The following is an 18888-nucleotide window of genomic DNA, read 5'->3' on the forward strand; positions in this document are numbered from 1 at the left end:
TGGAAAGACATCCCCTGTTCTTGGATTGGAAGAATCAATAGTGAAAATGGCAATCTTACCAAAAGAAATCTACACATTTAATATAATCCCCATTAAAATTCCAATGGAATTCTACAAAGAAATAGAAAAAAGAATCCTAAAATTCATTTGGAAGTACAAAAAACCTCAAATAGCCAAAACAATTTTGAGCAACAAAAATAAGGCTGGCAGTCACCATACATAATTTTAACCTATTTAAAGCCACAGTAACAAAAACAGCATGGTACTGGCACAAAGACAGACATGCAGATCAATGGAACAGAATAGATGACCCAGATGTAAGTCCAGATAGCTATATCTATCTGATATTTGACAAAAATGTCAAAATATTCATTGGAGAAAAGGCAGCCTCTTTAACAAGTGGTGCTGGGAAAACTGGATATCTATATGTATAAGGATGAAAATTGATCCTTGTCTTTCTTCAAGCATAACAATCAAGTCCAAATAGATCAGGGACCTTAATTTCAGACTTGAAACTCTGAAACTACTAGAGCAAAAACTAGGGAAAACCCTTCAACATATTGCCACAGGCAATGCATTTCTGAATATAACCCCAATTGCTCAGGAAATAAAACCATTAACCATTGGGATCTCATGAAATTACAAAGCTTTTGTACAGCAAAAGACACTGTGAATAGAGCAGACAACCTACAGAATGGGAGAAAATCTTTGCCAGCTATACATCTGATAGAGGATTAATATTTAGAATATACAAAGAACTCAAAAAACAAAACAATAAGAAATCAAACAACCCAATTAAAAAATGGGCTATGAAGTGTGGGGGGTGGGGAGGGAGGGAATTACCCTGGGATTTTTTTTTATAATCATGGAAAATGCAAATAAAAATTAAAAAAAAAATGGGCTATGGAGCTGGGTGTAGTGGGAGGCAGAGGTAGGAGGACTACTGTGAGTTCAAGGCCACCCTAAGACTACATAGTGAATTCCAGGTCAGCCTAAGCTAAAATGAGACCCTGCTTCAAATAAAATGGCAGGGGACAGGCATGGAACTAAATAGAGAGTTCTCAAAAGAAATATACAGATGGCATATAAACCTCTAAAAAAGTGTTCTACATCCCTAGCCATGAGGGAAATGCACATTAAAACTACTTTGAGGGCTAGAGAGGTAGCTTAGTAGTTAAGGCACTTGCCTGGAAGTCTAGGGACCCAAGTTCGACTCTCCAGGTCCCATGAAAGCCAGATGCACAAGGTGGCACATGTATCTGGAGTTCGTTTGCAGTGGCTAGAGGCCCTGGCGTGTCCATTCTCTCTCTCTCTCTGATAAATAAATAAAAATAAAATCTTTAAAAACAAAATAACTTGAGATTCCATTTCACTCCTGTCAGAATGGCTACCATCAAGAAAAGAAATGACAATAAATGTTGGAGAGGATATGGAAAAAGGGGAATCCTTCTACACAGTTGGTGGGAATGTAATCTCATACAGCCATTGTGGAAAATCCATGTGGAGGACCTTGAGACAGGTAAAAATTAATTTACCATATGATCCAGCTATAGCACTCCTAAGTATATATCCTAATGACTCTTCTCACTACCTTAAAGATACTTGCACAACCATGTTTACTGCTGCTCTATTCACAATAGCTAGGAAATGGAACCAGCCTAGATGTCCATTGACAGATGAATGGATATTAAAGATGTGGCACATTTACACAATGGAGTTCTATTCAGCAGTAAAGAAAAAATGAAATTATGAAATTTGCTGGGAAATGGATGGGATGAATCTGGAAAGGATTATGATAATAAGTGAGGTAACCCAAGCCCAGAAAACCAAACATTGCATGTTCTCTCATACGTGGATACTAGCTACAAATGAGGCCAGTAAGCTAAAAAAAGGATATAAGGGAGAAAGGAGAGGGAATGACTTTAGGGGATGGTATTGTATATTTATAAGTAGAAGAACAGATTATAAGGAGTGAACTGGCCCAAGTGAGGCCAGGGGAAGAAACTGAGTAAGAAGGGTGGGGAGGGGAAGGGTAAATCAAAATTCAAGGTATTATGAATAAGACATATGAAAGCCTATTTTTTTGGATAATGCCACATCCAGAAGCCATAGATTGCTACTAGAACATATTTAGTGCCAGGGATGAGATACCTTCACAAATTTGCATGCCATCCTTGAGCAGAGGCCATGCTAATCTTCTCTGTATCATTCTAATTTTAGTGCATGAGCTGTTGAAGCAAGCACAAGTTGTTCTCTTGACTTCCACATGTGTGCTATAGCACATGCATGCCTGTACTTACATGAGTACACACACACACCAAAAAAGAAAAAGAGAGCAGACAATATAGTTCACACGACACAAAATAATACAACAACATGAATAATGAATGTACACTAGTAAAGCTGATGACACGGAGTGAGCAATAAATGTGATCCTAAATGTAAATCAGTATTTGGTTCTCATTATGTTAATAATTGCATTTCCAACTGTCAGTTTCAAAAAAACAAACAAAACAAACAAACAAACAAACAAAAAAAAAACCCAGACTTTTTTCAACTTAAAATGGGGTTGGATCTCAGTATGTTGAAAATATTGTAAGCTGAAAATTCATGTATTAGACCTAACCTACAAACATTATAGCTTATCCTACCCCACCTTAAACATTCTGAAAATTGTCAAATGTGATGACATACACCTTTTTTTTTTTCCTCTGATACATGTGCCACCATGTATAGCTGGCTTATGTGGGTACTGGGGAATTGAACCTGGGTCATTAGGCTTCACAGGCAAGTGCCTTAACCACTAAACCATGCACATGCCTTTAATCCCAGTACTTGGGAGGCCAAGGTAGGAGAATTCTTGTGAGTTTGAGGCCAGGCTGAGACTACATCGTGAATTCCAGGTCAGCCTGAGCTAGAGCAAGACCCTGCCACGAAAAATGAAAACAAAAAATATTCCTGAAAATCTTATTGTGTGGTTGGGCAAAATCATCTTATACAAATAAAGCTTGCTGTAAAATAAAAAAGTGTTGAGTATCTCAAGTGATTTACTGAAAACCATGCTGAAAATATAAAATACAATGAATACATAGGTACAGTTTCATACCATGATAAAGTAAAATAGCAGTGTAGCTAGAACCTTACCTTCTTTTCAACACCTCTCTTTTCTCTATGCGGTTGAATAGTTCTTGCTCTCGTTCCTTCTCTGTCATCTGCTCCAGCCGGGCCCTATCCTCCTCATCTCCCATGAGGTCCTCTCCATAGCCATCATGGAATTCTTCATCCTCTGACGAAGAGTCAGAGTCTGAACTAGACGAGGAGCTGTTGCTGTCAGAATCAGACACTTCCCCTGCAACAGAGCCCAGAACAGGGTCATATTAAGCTACAGTGATCTGGGTTTGACAACCACTACTCCTTGGCTCTCCCAGATAAAAAGGCACACGGCCATTTCAACTCCCTTGACACTACTCTACCTTTGGACAGTGCAAACACAGATTAAAGAAATTCAGGCTGGAAAAAATATCCACTGTGGTGGTGTTCTTTTTTTTTGGGAGACAAAGTCTTGCTGTATAGTGAAAATGACCTTGGACTTAAGATTCTCCTGCCATTGCCTCCTAAATTATGAGTTTACAGGCCACCACACTAGGCTTTGAAATCAACTGTATTATTTTATTTGTTTGCAAGCAGAGAGAGAAAGAAGAGAGATAGAATGAACACACCAGGGCCTCTAGCCACTGCAAATGAACTCCAGATGCATGTGCCACTATGCATCTGGCTTTATGTGGTTACTGGGGAATCATACCCAGGTCATTAGGCTTTACAGGCAAGCACTTAATTGCTGAGCCATCTCAACTTTGTTATTGTGAAGAAAAACAAAACAAAACAAAAAAGACCTAGACAAACAAGCTGCATGAACAGTCAGTCTGACTCTCATAATTCTTCATTTAGATTCACTTGTTAACATTGCCAATGTAAGTTAATGAGCTCATAATTACCCCTAAATATTTCTCCTTAAGATTTCTTTAAAAAAATTTTATTTATTGGAGAAAGAGGTGGATAGATATAGATAGATAGATTGAAAGGCAGACAGACAGACAAAACAGACACAGAGAAAGAAAGAATTGGTGCATCAGGGCCAATAACCACTACAAATGAACTCCAGACGCATGTGCCATCTTGTGCATCTGGCTTATGTGCATCCTGGGGGAATCGAGCCTGGGTCCTTAGGCTTTGCAGACAAATGCCTTAACCACTAAGTCATCTCTCCAGCCCCTCCTTAAAATTTTCAATCAATTATACAATTATCAAGTTTAGAAAACTATTGATGCAATTCTATTACCTAACATACAGCAATTACTTAAATTTCAACAATTGAGCTGATATTGTTCTTAATGGTCATTTCCAGCTAGAATCATGCTGGTTGCTACATCTGTCCAATACCCTTTAATGTAAATCAGCTTTTTACTTTTAGAAAATTAATTTTCTTCTGTGTTGGGGTGCCTCAAATTCCTGGCCTCTTTGTTTCCCACCAGGAATAGATGGTAAGACCCTATTACTGAAGACTCCACATACTTGGACTGCAAGGTCACTGAGAAATCCTGCTGGAACTGAGCTGATAGCCTCCTCCATGTGGACCAGCTGACAGAAAGCTGGAAGAAACCATTCTACATGTAGTTCAATGGGAGAAAGAGATACCACCAGTGAAGATACTCACCAGTGGACACTGCAAACCTTATAATTGGTCAACTAGGCCAAATGAGCCAACAGGTGCAATAGTGGCATGTCTGTCATGGTGGAAACCAACTGCCCTCCAATTGGACTGGAGGCCCGCTCCATATATCCCTGATACTGAAAACTTAAAACAAGGGTAGTCATGAGCCCTGGGGGTATAGCATCTGCTGATGTCTGGAAAAATGTATATACTATGCTTATCAAACTGTCCAGTAAGCACTTCTCTTAATATTCATACCCTTATATTAATGCTATTCTCACTCTGGGTAGAGAATCTTCTCTTTTCAGATAGCAGTGACCTTGGGATGACTCAGAAGGTATCACAGTGCTGGAAAGAAGTGACTGGAGTACTGAATAACAACTCGATCACATCTTCCAAGGCTCAGGGTCTAATGTGGAAGAGGTGGCAGAAAGAATGTAAGAGCCAAAGGAAGGGTAGGACTCCTTACAACATGCTCTTCCAGACACAAAATGGCCTGCATATCCATGACCTCACTGTGCCTGACACTACCTACACAAGACCATCATAAAGGAGGAAAAGAGCATGTCATCAAAATAAAAGAGAGACTTATTGAAATGGGGAGGGGATATGATGGAGAATGGAATTTTAAAGGGAAAAGGGGGGAAGGGGGAGGGAGGGTATTACCAGGGGATATTTTTTATAATAATAGAAAATGTTAATAAAAATTGAGAAAAAAAAATTGGCCTCATGTGCAAAGGCTTTATCCACTGCACCAGCTCTCCAGCTGCAACAATGGATTTTGAAAGGACAAAGAGTGACATATGGAAAGACCGATATAACTATCTTTGACAGAACAGGACTTCAATGTCATCTTTGGCTATATAGTGAGTTCAAGGCTAACCTGAACAAATGAGACTCTACAAGCTAAAAGATAGTACAGCCAGGAGTAGCAGCATACACTGGTAAACTCAGCACTCAGGAGTCTGAGTCAGGAAGATAACCAGCTAGCCTGAGCTATATAATACAATATCTCAAAATAAACAAAAAGCAATGTCAAAAAGGCTATGTGATTACTGGATATTAAGTTAAATCAACAATTTCATAAGAATTTACTTGGCTCAATTAATGTTAATATTCATATAAGCAAAGACCAATTTTGTACTAGTTTACATAAAATTCTAATTTTTTCCAGAAAATTTAAAGTTTATCATTCTAGTTCCATACTAAGTTCAGTTGATAAACTAGTGTTAACAATAAAACCTGAATTGTCTTAATGAAAGAATATTTTCTGGGCTGGAGATATGGTTAAAGTGCTTGCTGCAAAGCATAAGGACCATGGCTCAATTCCCTAGTTCCCACTAAAGCAAGATGCACAAGGTAGTACGTGTGTCTGCAGTTTCTTCTTCTTTGTAGTGTTGCCCATTCTTTTTTTTTTTTTTTTTGCTTTGTTTTTTGAGATAGGGTCTCACTCTAGCTTAGGCTGACCTGAAATTCACTATGGAGTCTCAGGGTGGCCTTGAACTCACAGCAATCCTCCTACCTCTGCCTCTTGAGTGCTAGGATTAAAGGCATGTGCCACCACACACAGCAAGTGTAGCCTATTTTCTCTCTCTCTTGTTTTGTTTTTTTGAGGTAGTCTTGCTCTAGCCTAGGCTGACCTGGAATTCACTAAGTAGTCTTAGGGTGGCTTTGAACTCATGGCAATCCACCTACCTCTGCCTCCTAAATGCTGGGATTAAAGGCATGCACTACCATGTCCTGCCCTAAAGATTATTTTCTATGGAATTTTGTGTTTCAAGGATTTCCCTTCTTAGACCATGAATTACACAGAAAAAAGGAAGACATATCTTAGTGGTTAAGGCATTTGCCTGCAAAGCTAAAGGACCCAGGTTTGGTTCCTCAGGACCTATGCAAGCCAGATGTACAAGGTGGCACATATCTATAGAGGTAAACCCATTCTCTATCTATCTGCCTTTTTCTCTCTCTCAAATAATATTTAAAAAGAAGAAGAAGGCATGCAGGACAAAATGAGTAGAGAATAAAGCAGGGATTCATGGATCCCACATGGATATTAGCAATCTCACCGACCCTTTGGAATTACATACATAGTCTTGCTTCATTCCGGTTCTCAAGGGTCATGGTCATTGAAAAAGCTAAGGACCACTGGTCTAAATGGTTCTTGGTGGCCAAACTGTGGTGTGGGCCGCTGCATGTCCAACCAGACAAGGTTGGAACTCATACTCCATGTTCCCCAGGTTGGATGCTGGGCTCACCTTCCTCAGGGGCTGAGCTCTCAGCTGAACTGTCTTTGTCTGAACTGCCAGAAGAGGCAGTTTTGTTGGTTTGTTTCTTCATGGTTCCTTTCTTCTCTATTTTTCTGGCTTTTCCTTTCTTCTTATTTTTATTGCTCCCAAATGTCCACTATAAGGAGAAAAGAAAAAGGAAACTGAAATAGGACTAAGTACTTTACTGGGAAAACTTGTGAAAGAGTTGAGTCTCTAGCTGGGGGTGGGGGTGGCACATGCCTGTAATCCCAACATGCTTGAGGGTGAGGCAGGGGGATGGGTTGCATAGTGAAATACTGGCTCACAAATAAAATCAAGTGTAATAGAGAAAAGGGATTGTCATATTTTCTGTGGCAAAGATGACAGTAATTGCTAAGGGATAAAATGTTGGGTTTCAGTACACATTTAGTGCTTAGAAAAGGAACCTTGTACCCAGAAGAAAAATGCAAAAAGCACAGAAGAAAGGATGAGGGACGCTTTTGAGCATGAAGGAGACAGAAAGTTAAGCTCAACTTTCAAGCATGCATGTATATCTTCTTTAAATATCTATACATGGGCTGGAGAGATGGCTCAGCAGGTAAGGCACTACCCTGCAAAGCATAGGACCCAAGTTGAATTCCCCAGTACCAACTAAAAGCCAGATGCAACATGCATCTGTAGTTTGTTTGCAGTAGCTAGAGGACCTGGCACACCCATTCTCTCTCTTTCAAGTAAATAAAAAATAAAAATCTGGATATACTGTAACAGTTTTTACATTAGATAATTAGCAGGAGATCTAGACGTCTAAATTTAAGTAACCAACAATTTATATCAGTAATTAACAGGTGGCACACACTTGTAATCCCAGCACTGAGAAGGCCAAGGTAAGGATTGTAACAAGTTTAAGGTCAGCCTGGGCTAAATAGAGACACTCTGCTCAAAAAAAAAAAAAACCCAAAACAGCAAAGAAATAATTAATTACAGGGCCCAAATAATCATGTCCACCAAATATTTCAGCTATAAAGCTGAATAATCATATAACTTTTATTTATTTATTTGATAAGAGTGAAAGAAAGAGGCAGATAGAGAGAGAGAATGAGTGTGCCAGGGCCTCCAGCCACTGTAAACAAACTACAGAAGCATGCGCCACCTAGAGTCTGGTTAATGTGGGTACTGGGAAATCAAGCCTGGGTCCTTAGGCTTCACAGGCAAGTGACATCTCTCCAGTTCCACACAGTTGTATTTAAACTTCACAAATATGGGAGTGTGGTGGCACAAAGCTGTAATCCCAAGCACAAGGGAGATTGAGGTAGGAGAATCAGGAGCTCAAGGTCACCCAAAACTACACAGTCAATTCAAGGCTAGCCTGGGCTACATAAGACTCTGTTCTCAAAAACAAGGGATGGGGAGTTTGCTCAGTGGCTAAAAATGTTTGCTTGCAAAGCTTGTCAGATAGGGTTCAATTACCTAAGACCCACATAAAGCCTTGAACTCACAGGGATCCTCCTACCTCTGCCTCCCAAGAGCTGGGATTAAAGGCGTGTGCCACCACGCCCAGATATTTGATTTTAATTTATTTATTTGAAAGAGAGAAAGAGGCTCAGGGAACATCACAGCAGAGAGTAGAAAGAACGTAAGAGTAAGAGGATGGGGATGAGCACCGGGGACCCGGGCCGCGGGCGCCGCCGGGCACTGGTGTCGCGCCTCGTGTCCTTCAGGCTGCCCTGCCCGTCTCTGAGTAGTGAAGAGAATGTGAAACTGTTCGGGAAGTGCAACAATCCAAATGGGCATGGGCACATTTATAAAGATTGATCCTGTTACAGGAATGGTTATGAACTTGACTGACCTCAAAAAATACATGGAGGAGGCAATCATGGAGCCCCTGGATCACAAGAACCTGGACCTGGATGTGCCGTACTTCGCAGATGTTATAAGCACGACAGAAAACGTAGCTGTATATATCTGGGAAAACCTTCAGAAATTCCTTCCTGGGGGAGTTCTTTATAAAGTTAAAGTGTATGAAACTGAAAATAATATTGTTGTGTATAAAGGACAGTTGGTTTTAGGGGTTAACACTGTGGAAAGATTAAATTTAATATTTTAAAAAGATCTTTGTTCTCTAGCATATTAAGCAGTCACCATGTAATTGTGTCTTTACATTGTGTTCTGTAGTGCCTAATCTAGTGAACTGACTGTAATACCTGCTATTGTATATTTATACGTTTTTAAAAATCAAAAAAAAAAAAAAAGAGTAAGAGGATGGGGATGTGTGCTATGGAACCCAGTCATGTCATGGCTGCTGTACTCATAATCATGCACTCACAGCAGCTGTGGTTTCCTACATAAGACTGGGTGCATCAACATTCTGTCATGAATGGTGGTCATGATGCTGAAATCCCATCCCTCCAAGAGGAGCTAATGACAGTTCATGGGTGCTGGGAGAGGGAGAATCATGGTCGGCAGTGGCTTGTCCACTGGTAAGCTGTCCATGTTCTAGTGAATAACCCCTACACCAAGCAAAACTAATAAAACCCAGTGGGACAAAACAAAAAATAAATAAATAAAATAAAGTTAAAACAAACAAAAACCACTACTTTTTTTTCAATAAAGTTCTGTGATATTAAAAGGCCACCCTGAAACTACATAATGAATTCCAGGTCAGCTTGAGCTAGAATGAGACCCTACCTGCAAAAAAAAAAAAAAAAAAGAAGGAAGAAGAAGAAGAAGAAGAATTTTAGCTGGGCATGGTGGCTGGCGCATGCCTTTAATCCCAGCACTTGGAGGCAGAGGTAGGAGGATTGCTGAGAGTTCCAGGCCATCCTAAGAATACAGAGTGAATTCCAGGTCAGCCTAAGCTAAAGAGAGACCCTACCCTAGAAAAACAAAACAAAATTAAAAAAGAAAAACAACTTTAAGGGCTGGAGAAATGGCTTAGCGGTTTAGGTGCTTGCTGGCAAAGCCAAAGGATCAAGGTTCGATTCCCCAGGACCTACATAAGCCAAGTGTACAAGGTGGTACATGCATCTGGAGTTCGTTTGCAATGGCTAGAAGCCCTAGTGTGCCCATTCTCCCTCTTAAATAAATAAATAGATTGATAGATAGACAGGCAGACATACAAAAAGATAGATTAAAAATAAAATATTTTTAAAAAACACCAAATACCTTTATCACATTCAGGTTTAGCCAAAAGAAAACAGAGAAAAGCTCCCTTTAAGCTTTCTTTCATGCTTAGCCTTGTCTTTTCCGCTCAGCTCTGGCTGTTGCAGACTGAAGCAGATAGATAGAAGGATGAGCAAGCCGGAGAGCTTCCTATCTCTTGAGCTGGATTAACTTGTGGGACTTCACATGTAGATAGCTTTTTTAAAAAATTTTTTTGTTTATTTTTATTTATTTGAGAGCGACAGACAAAGAGAGAAAGAGGCAGAGAGAGAGAGAGAGAGAAAGAGAGAGAGAGAATGGGCGCGCCAGGGCCTCCAGCCACTGCAAACAAACTCCAGACGTGTGCGCCCCCTTGTGCATCTGGCTAACGTGGGTCCTGGGGAATCGAGCCTCGAACCCAGGTCCCTAGGCTTCACAGGCAAGCGCTTAACCACTAAGCTATCTCTCCAGCCCTAGATAGCTTTTAATATCATAACCCCTGTCCCCTTCCAAGCCCAGAATTTGACTGTATTGCACATAGGAAACTCAAACATATAGGCAAAAATAGAACTAGCCATTCTTACAGACATACATGACTCGTGGCAGCTCAACCTTTCATTCACAACTTCTTCACTTTTCCATTGTGTAAGAGTACAAAGTGCCAAGACACTGTTTGGGAAAAGTGGGTCATGGACATTTTTCTAACCAAGAAACAAACACACTGAGTATTATATTTGTGGTTGTGCTATTTCTTGTAACAAGCAACAGATATACATAACTGACTGTAGTAGAAAATTGATAGATTTTAGCCTAGTTGAGTAAGAAATGGAACATTCTGGACTATTTTGGAGGCTTTCAAACTGGCCTCAAAAATTATCTTCCTTGAGCAATTGAAACTATAAATAGGAAACTTCAGGTTTTCTTGTTTGTGTTAAATATTTTCTTTATGAGAGAGAGAGAGAAAGGCAACTAGAGAAAGAGATAATGGGCTTGCCAGGGCCTCTAGCAAAGTAACTGCAGATGCACGTACCACATTGTATATCTGGTTCTATGTGAGTACTAAAGATTCAAACCTGGGTCCTTTGGCTTTGCCAACAAGCGCCTTAAGCACTAAACCATCACTCCAGCCCAGCCTTTATTTACTTTTACTTTTTATTTATTTATTTAGTGGTAGGGTCTCTAGCCCAGGCTGACCTGGAATTTGCTATGTAGTCTTAGGCTGGTATCCAACTCACAGCTATCTTCCTACTTGTCTCCAGAGTAACACGTGTGCTACCATGCCCTGTTAAATGTAGAAAGTTTATGTTTAAGACATTTAGTAGTGTGCGATGTTGGAAGGATGAAGATTATTCCTTAAAGGATAAAATAAAAATATAAAATAGAGTAAAGCTACTTTTTTTGTTGTTTATGATTTTTGAGGTAAGGTCTTGATCTAGAGCCCAGGCTGACCAAGAATTCACTATGTAGTCTCAGGCTGCCCTCAAACTTACAGCTGTCTCCTACCTCTGCTTCCCAAGTGCTGGGATTAAAGATATGTACACACTGTAGTCCATGTTGACCTGGAATTTACTGTGTAGTCTCAGGGTGGCCTTGAACTCACAGCAATTCTCCTACCTCTGCCTCCCAAATGCTGGGATTAAAGGCGTGTGCCACCACGCCCGGCTCTTGTTTTCTATTTTGAGGTGGGGTCTTACTCTAGCCCAGGTTGCCTCCAACTCACAGTCTGCCTTCCTCGTGCTATGATTAATGGCATGTGCCACCTTGCCCAGGGTAGTAAAACTCTTTTTTAAAAAATATTTTATTTATTTACTTGAGGAGGAGGTAAAAAAGAGAGAGAGAGAGAGAAAAAAAAACAGCTAGAAAGAGAAAAAACAACCTTCTTAAAAATATTTATTTATTTGAGATATAGAGAGACAAGATAGAGAGAGAACAGGTGTGCCAGGGCCTCTAGCTACTGCAAAAAACTCCAGATACAGACCTGGAAAGATGGCTTAGTGGTTAAGATACTTGCCTGCAAAGCCTACAGACCCTGGTTCCATTCCCCGGTACCCATGTAAAGCCATATACATATACATGGTGGTACATGCATCTAGACTGAGTTTGCCAAGGCTAGAGACCCTGGTGCACCTATTATCTCCCTCCCTTTCCCCTCTCTATCAAATAAATAAATATAGTTTTTGAAATAAGAACTCCAGACACATGTGCCACCTTGTGCATCTGACTTATATATCCTTATGCTTCCCAGGCAAGTGCCTTAGCTGCTAAGCCATTATTCCAGCCCTAAAATTCTTTTTTTTTTGGCAAGCTAAACAGGCTGATTCTTTTGTTCTCTGCCCCTCCCCCCACAAATGAGAGAACGCACGCACGTGAGAATTGGTGTGCCAGGGCCTCCAGTCATGGTAATTGAATTCCAGATACATGCGTCATCTGGTGCGCATGTTTGACCTTATGCATGTGTCTCCTTGTGCATCTAGCTTACATGGGATCTGGAGAGTCAAACATGGGTTCTTTTTTTTATTTAAAAATATTTTATTAATTTATTTATTTGAAAGAGGCAGATACATAGAGAGAGAACGGGTGCTCCAGGGCCTTCAGCTGCTACAAACAAACCCCAGACACATGAGCCACCTTGTGCATCTGGCTTACATGGGATCTGGGGAATCAAACTTGGGCCCTCAGGCTTAGCAGGCAAGCACCTTAAGTGCTAAGCCATCTCTCTCCAGCACCTAAAATCCTTTGGTTTTTTTTTTTGGTGTATTTCTGTTGTTGTTGTTGTTTGTTTTTTGAGGTAGGGTCTCCCTCTAGCTCAGTTTCTCTCTCTTTTTTTTTAAAATTTTGTTTATTTTTATTTCTTTATTTGAGAGCAACAAAGAGAGAGAGAGAAAGAATAGGTGGGCCAGGACCTCCAGCCATGGCAAACAAACTCCAGATGCATACACCCCTTGTGCATCTGGCTAACATGGGTCCTGGGGAATCAAGCCTCGAACCAGGGTCCTCTGCCTTCACAGGCAAGCGCTTAACTGCTAAGCCATCTCACCAGCCCCACTTTTTTTTTTTTTTTTTTTTTGATACAGGTTCTCATGTAGCTAAGGTTAAGGCACTTGTCTTCAAAGTCTAAGGACCCAGGTTCAATTCCCCAGTACCCATGTAAGCCAGATGCACATGGTGGCACATGTGTGTGAAGTGTGTCTGCAGAGGCTAGAGACCCTGGTGTGCCCATTCTCTCTTTCTTCCTCTGTACAATAAATTAAAAATAATAATAAATAAAACAAAATTTGACTATTAAAAAAAGAAACAGGGCTGGAGAGATGGCTTAGCAGTTAAGTGCTTGCCTGTGAAGCCTAAGGACCCTGGTTCGAGGCTCGGTTCCCCAGGTCCCACGTTAGCCAGATGCACAAGGGGGCACACGTGTCTGGAGTTCGTTTGCAGAGGCTGGAAGCCCTGGCGCGCCCATTCTCTCTCTTTCCCTCTATCGTTCTCTCTGTGTCTGTCACTCTCAAATAAATAAATAAAAATTTAAAAAAATAAAATAAAATAAAAAAAGAAACAAATTAAAGAATGGCTACTAGGTAACTAGCAGTACAACAAATATGTCAATTTAAAGTTTTGTTTATACAATTTTCTTTTCCTACTAAGTTCTAGTTGACCACACACTGTGGGGCTTAATTAAAGGAAATGGAACTGCCAGGCATCACTAAGTCAGGGTCCCTCATCAAACATCTGCCACTCTCCTCCACACCTACCTCATCATCACTGTCCGACGTCTCTGAGTCTGACGAGGCTGCAGGCTGACTCACAGGAGGCTCCTTCTCCTCAGAGTCACTGCGCTTCCGCTTTGCCAGGGACAAGAGTTCCTAGTCAGGCAGAAATAGTCAAATCAGTTTTGTTTAACAGACCAAGAATTTTTAAAAAATGCCCACCCTCCCTGGATCTCGTCTATCTTTGTGCTTCCAACTGAAGTAACTAACTATGAGGACAACACATCAACAGAAAGCTAAAAGGCAGTATTCCTGGGTGCAAAACTTGTTTTTAACATGTCTCTTCCATCATGGGAAATGAAACAGGAAAAGGAACTGGGGAATCTAATCTCAAGTATTATTTATCTGTACCGACTGATAAGAACTATGCTAGGGCCACCAGGTGTGGTGGCGCACGCCTTTAATGCCAGCACTTGGGAGGCAGAGGTAGGAGAATTGCCATGAGTTCAGGGCCATCCTGAGACTACATAGTTAATTCCAGCCAGGTCAGCCTGAGCTAGAGTAAGACCCTACCTCGAAAAACCAAAAAAAAAAAAAATTGTTCCTATAGTTTACAAAGTATGTCATTCATATATATATATATATATATATATGCATGTATGTATATATATGTATATGTATATTTTGATGTAGAGTCTCACTCAAGCCCAGGCTGATCTGGAATTCACTATGTAGTTTCAGGGTGGCCTCGAACTCACAACAGTCCTCCTACCTCTGCCTCCCGAGTCTGGGACCTTTAGTATCTTGAATACTTAAACCAGAAAAAGCAGTGTGTGTAAGGTAGGAGCATGCACTTCTGAAGTATAATCCGGGACCTGACAAGTAGGAAGTATGCTGGCCAGAACACTGAGTTGACAATCCCAACACTTATATTTACTACCTCTGCCTTGTTCTGGTGATTTATATGAGATCAGAAGGGTATGATTGCTCTGTCACATGGCTTCTCATATTATTTCTCCCCTACTCAGTCTAGTTACTCACAGGACAAACCCTCTACTAATACCAATAGCAACTGGCAATTCTTACAAAATGCCAGGCATTTTCCCCTCAAATCTGGTATTTACGCTTCACAACAACCCAGAGTAAGTATTGTTACCAATGCCATTTAGAGGTAAAGAGTAAAGAAGCCATCTCCCCAGCCCAATAAAAATGTGACTTTTTTTTTTTTTTTGGCTTTTTTTAAGATAAAGGAAGCCAGGTGTGGTGACACATGCCTTTAATCCTAGCACTGGAGAGGCAGAGGTAGGAGGATTGTCATAAATATGAGGCCACCCTGAGGCTACCTAGTGAATTCCAGATCAGCCTCAGCTACAGTGAGACCCTACCTTGAAAAACCAAAAGATAAATGGCCGGGCATGAAAAAGCAGGGAAAGGAATTTTTCTGATCCAGGGTCTGACAAGTTGGAAGTATGCTGAACTAGTCTTAATCATTTTTCCCTTATGCCAAGAAAGAAAAGGTACAGCTGATAAATACTAATGGTAACATTCCTTAATGAAGATGGTATAAAGTAGACTGGAGAGATGGCTTAGTGGTTAAAACCACTTGCTTGCAAAGTCTGACAGGCTGGGTTTGATTATCCAGTACCTACATGAAGCCAGAAGCTAAGTGACGCACACATCTGGAATTTGTTTGTAGCAGTAAGAGGCCCTGGAGTGTCCATTCCCTATCTCTCATTCTCTCTCTCAAATAAATTAACAAAAACATTTAAAAAAAAATGGTGCAGGGCTGGAGAGATGGTTCAGTGGTTAAGGCGTTTGCCTGAAAAGCCTGATGACCCAGGGCTTGATTCAATACCCATGTAAAGCCAGGTGCACAAAATGCATCTGGAGTTCATTTGTAGTGGCTGGCGGCACTGGCGCTCCCCTTCTTTCTCTCTCTCTGCAAATAAACTTAAAAATACAATTTTTAGAAAAGAAAGTGCTTGTATGCCTTTAATCCCTGTACTTGGGAGGCAAAGTAGGAGGATCACTGAGTTTGAGGCACCCTGAAACTACACACTGAATTCCAGGACACCCTGAGCTACAGTGAGACCCTACCTCAGAACCCCCCCCCCAAAAAAAAAGGTTCCAAAATAGACTTAAAATAATAGGCTGCTATAAAGTATCTGCTTTCTCCTGCCAGTCTCCTTCTATTTTAGGAGTACCCTCCTTCCTTGGCTAGAATGAGAAAATGACCTTCTCAGATTAAGCAGCTGACACCTTCTTCAAAAGCCAATCATGAGATGTCACTCTTCTCCTTTCACTAGCATATCAGCTTCCTGAAAAGGCTCAGAATCACAGAACACTCCCGTTTCACACCAGAACAGTAACTCTCATATAAGAGTTTGTTCTAGGGCTGGAGAGATGGCTTAGCAGTTGAAGCACTTGCCTGCAAAGACCCAGGTTCGATTCCACAGTACCCACACAAGCCAGATGCACGGGGTGGTGCATGCATCTGGAGTTTGCAGTGGCTGAAGGCCCCAGTGTGACCATTCTTTCTATCTGCCCCCCCCAAATAAATATAAAGAATATCAAGGGGGAAAAAAGCTGGGCGTGGTGGCGCATGCCTTTAATCCCAGCACTCGGGAGGCAGAGGTAGGAGGATCGCAGTGAGTTCAAGACCACCCTGAGATCAGCATGGGCTAGAGTGGGACCCTACCTTGAAAAACAAAAACAAAAACAAACAAACAAACAAAAAATTGTTCTAGCTTCTCTTTTCACATGGTGATGACCATTGGGTGACTCAAAAATCAGCACAGTGCTGAGAAGTGACAGTGGAGTGTTAGCATAGAGACATTTCTATCATACCATCCAATGCTCAGTGTCCATTGAGGAAGAGGTAGTGGAAAGAATATAAGAGGCAAAGGAAGGGAGGATTGCTTACAATGCACTTTTCCAGACACAAAATGGCCATGATATTCATGACCTTGCAGTGCCTGACCTACCTACAGAAGACCATCATAACAGGAAGGACAAGATGATGACATCAAACTAGAAAATGAATTAATTGGAAGGGGGAGGGGATCTGATGGAGGGTGGATGTGAAAGGGAAAATTAGGGATGGGAATTATCATGGTTTATTGTTTACACTTACAGAAGCTGTCAATAAAAAGTGAAAAGAAGGAAAAGTTTGTTCTACACCAAATGCACAGGATACAATATTCATGGTTATGGATTTTTTCAAGCCCAATGTATAAATTACATAAATGTATTTATTCTTACCCTGTATTTTTTGTTGTTGTTGAGGTAAAGTCTCACTCTAGACCAGGATGACCTGGATTTCACTATGTAATCTTAGGTTGGCCTTGAACTCACAGCGATCCTCCTACCTCCTGAGTGCTGGGATTAAAGTATGCACCTACTATGCCCTCCCTTTATATTATTTTATTTATTTATGAGAAAGAAGTAGATAGAGAATGGGCATACCAGGGCCTCTAGCCACTGAAAATGTACTCCAAACGCATGTGTCACTTAGTGCATCTGGCTTTATGTGGGCACTTGAGGAATAAAACCTGGGCTATCAGACTTTGCAGGCAAGCGCCTTAACAGTTTAGCCATCCTCCTGTCCTATTTTATTCTTTTAAATGCATGGTTCTGTGAGTTTGGTAGATACATACAGTTTAACATTACCACAACTAATATAAAGGATAGTCTCATCAGCCCTCTAAATTTCTTTATCATCCTTCTACCTCTCTGTTCCCTGGCAACTACAGACCTGTTTTGTTCCCTTACAAATCTTCCTATAAACACTGTTCCAAGAATAGAATCACAGAGTCCATGTAGATTTTAAATATGAATTTGTTCATATTCATTTGACATTCATCCAAATTGTAGCATGCATCAAGTTTGTAGTTTGTCCCTTTTTATTACTAATCTGTATTACACTGTGTGGATGTGCCAGTGTTAATCTACTCGTCGGCTGAAACCCACTTTGAGTTGTTCCCATTTGAGGGCAATTTTACATTCATAGTTTTTATTTTACTTGGGGAAATACCTAAGAGTCAGATTGCTGGTCTTATGTGATAATTTGTTGATGACCTTTCTATTACTCTTATCCCCCTGTTACCTAATGCAAATTTACAAACTTAGAAAAACTTTGAGCACTGGGCATGGCGTGCACACCTTTAATCCCAGCACTCAGAGGATCGCTGAGTTTAGTGCCAGCCTGAGACTACATAGTGAATTCCAGGTCAGCCTTGTCTACAGCGAGACTCTAACTTGGGAGGAAAAGGACTTTTAGCAAGAATTTCTTCATGGATCCCTAAAGGTTCATTATTTCCTAGAACTCCTGTGGGGTTTTTTTTTTTTTTTCTTTTTCATTCAACATAAGGTCTCACTCTAGCCCAAGCTGACCTGGTTACTCTGTAGTCCCAGGCTGGCCTCAAACTCATAGCAATTCTCTTAATCTCTGCCTCCCAAGGGCTGGAATTCCAGGAGTGCACCACAATACCAGGTTCTATGGTTTTTTGATGTTGTTGAAACAAGGTCTCATTATGTAGCCCACGCTATCCTGGAACTTCTATATACCCCAAGTTTACCTCAAACTCATAATCTTCCAACCTCAGCCTTCTGAGTGCTAGGATTACAGGCATGTACCACCATGACTGGCTATAGAAATCCTGTTCATTGTTGGTTTTTTTTTTGTTTTTTTTTTTTGTTGTTGTTGTTTTGTTTTGTTTTTCGAGGTAGGGTCTCACTCTGGCTCAGGCTGACCTGGAATTCACTATGTAGTCTCAGGGTGGCCTCGAACTCTCGGCAATCCTCCTACCTCTGCCTCCCGAGTGCTGGGATTAAAGGCGTGCGCCACCACGCCCGGCTTTGTTTTTTCTTTTTTTGAGGCAGGGTCTCTCTCTCTCTAGCCCAGGAGATCTGGAACTCACTCTGAAACCCAAGCTGGCCTTAAATTCACAGCTAATCATACCTCAAATGAGTACTGGGATTAAAGGCATGAGCCATCACACCTGGCTTTAGAATTCCTATTTGAAGGAGAAATGCTTCCCCCAGAGTGGGAAGTCCCTCTCAGAGGGGAGGTTTTATCATAAGAAGCTCCGGGAAG

The 18888-nt window shown here is 40.9% G+C and overlaps 1 protein-coding gene, 1 non-coding gene and 1 pseudogene across 2 annotated transcripts in view; 1 reads left to right on the forward strand and 2 right to left on the reverse strand.

The window, feature by feature from the left end:
* The window catches only part of Rtf1 (RTF1 homolog, Paf1/RNA polymerase II complex component), a 107674-nt gene that overhangs the window by 57428 nt on the left and 31358 nt on the right, over positions 1-18888 (reverse strand). The window contains exons 2-4 of the mRNA XM_004660899.3: positions 13839-13949; positions 6967-7114; positions 3145-3349 (exon numbers count right to left, since the gene is read on the reverse strand). Coding sequence (XP_004660956.1) covers positions 3145-3349; positions 6967-7114; positions 13839-13949 — 464 coding nt within the window. The remainder of the gene's footprint in view (positions 1-3144; positions 3350-6966; positions 7115-13838; positions 13950-18888) is intronic.
* LOC123463126 lies at positions 2138-2244 on the reverse strand. Its single transcript, XR_006638736.1, has one exon. It is a non-coding gene; the product is annotated as a U6 spliceosomal RNA (small nuclear RNA).
* LOC105944183 lies at positions 8611-9061 on the forward strand (annotated as a pseudogene).

The sequence above is a fragment of the Jaculus jaculus genome, chromosome 8, assembly GCF_020740685.1.
Source record: "Jaculus jaculus isolate mJacJac1 chromosome 8, mJacJac1.mat.Y.cur, whole genome shotgun sequence".
Taxonomy (NCBI): Eukaryota; Metazoa; Chordata; class Mammalia; order Rodentia; family Dipodidae; genus Jaculus; species Jaculus jaculus.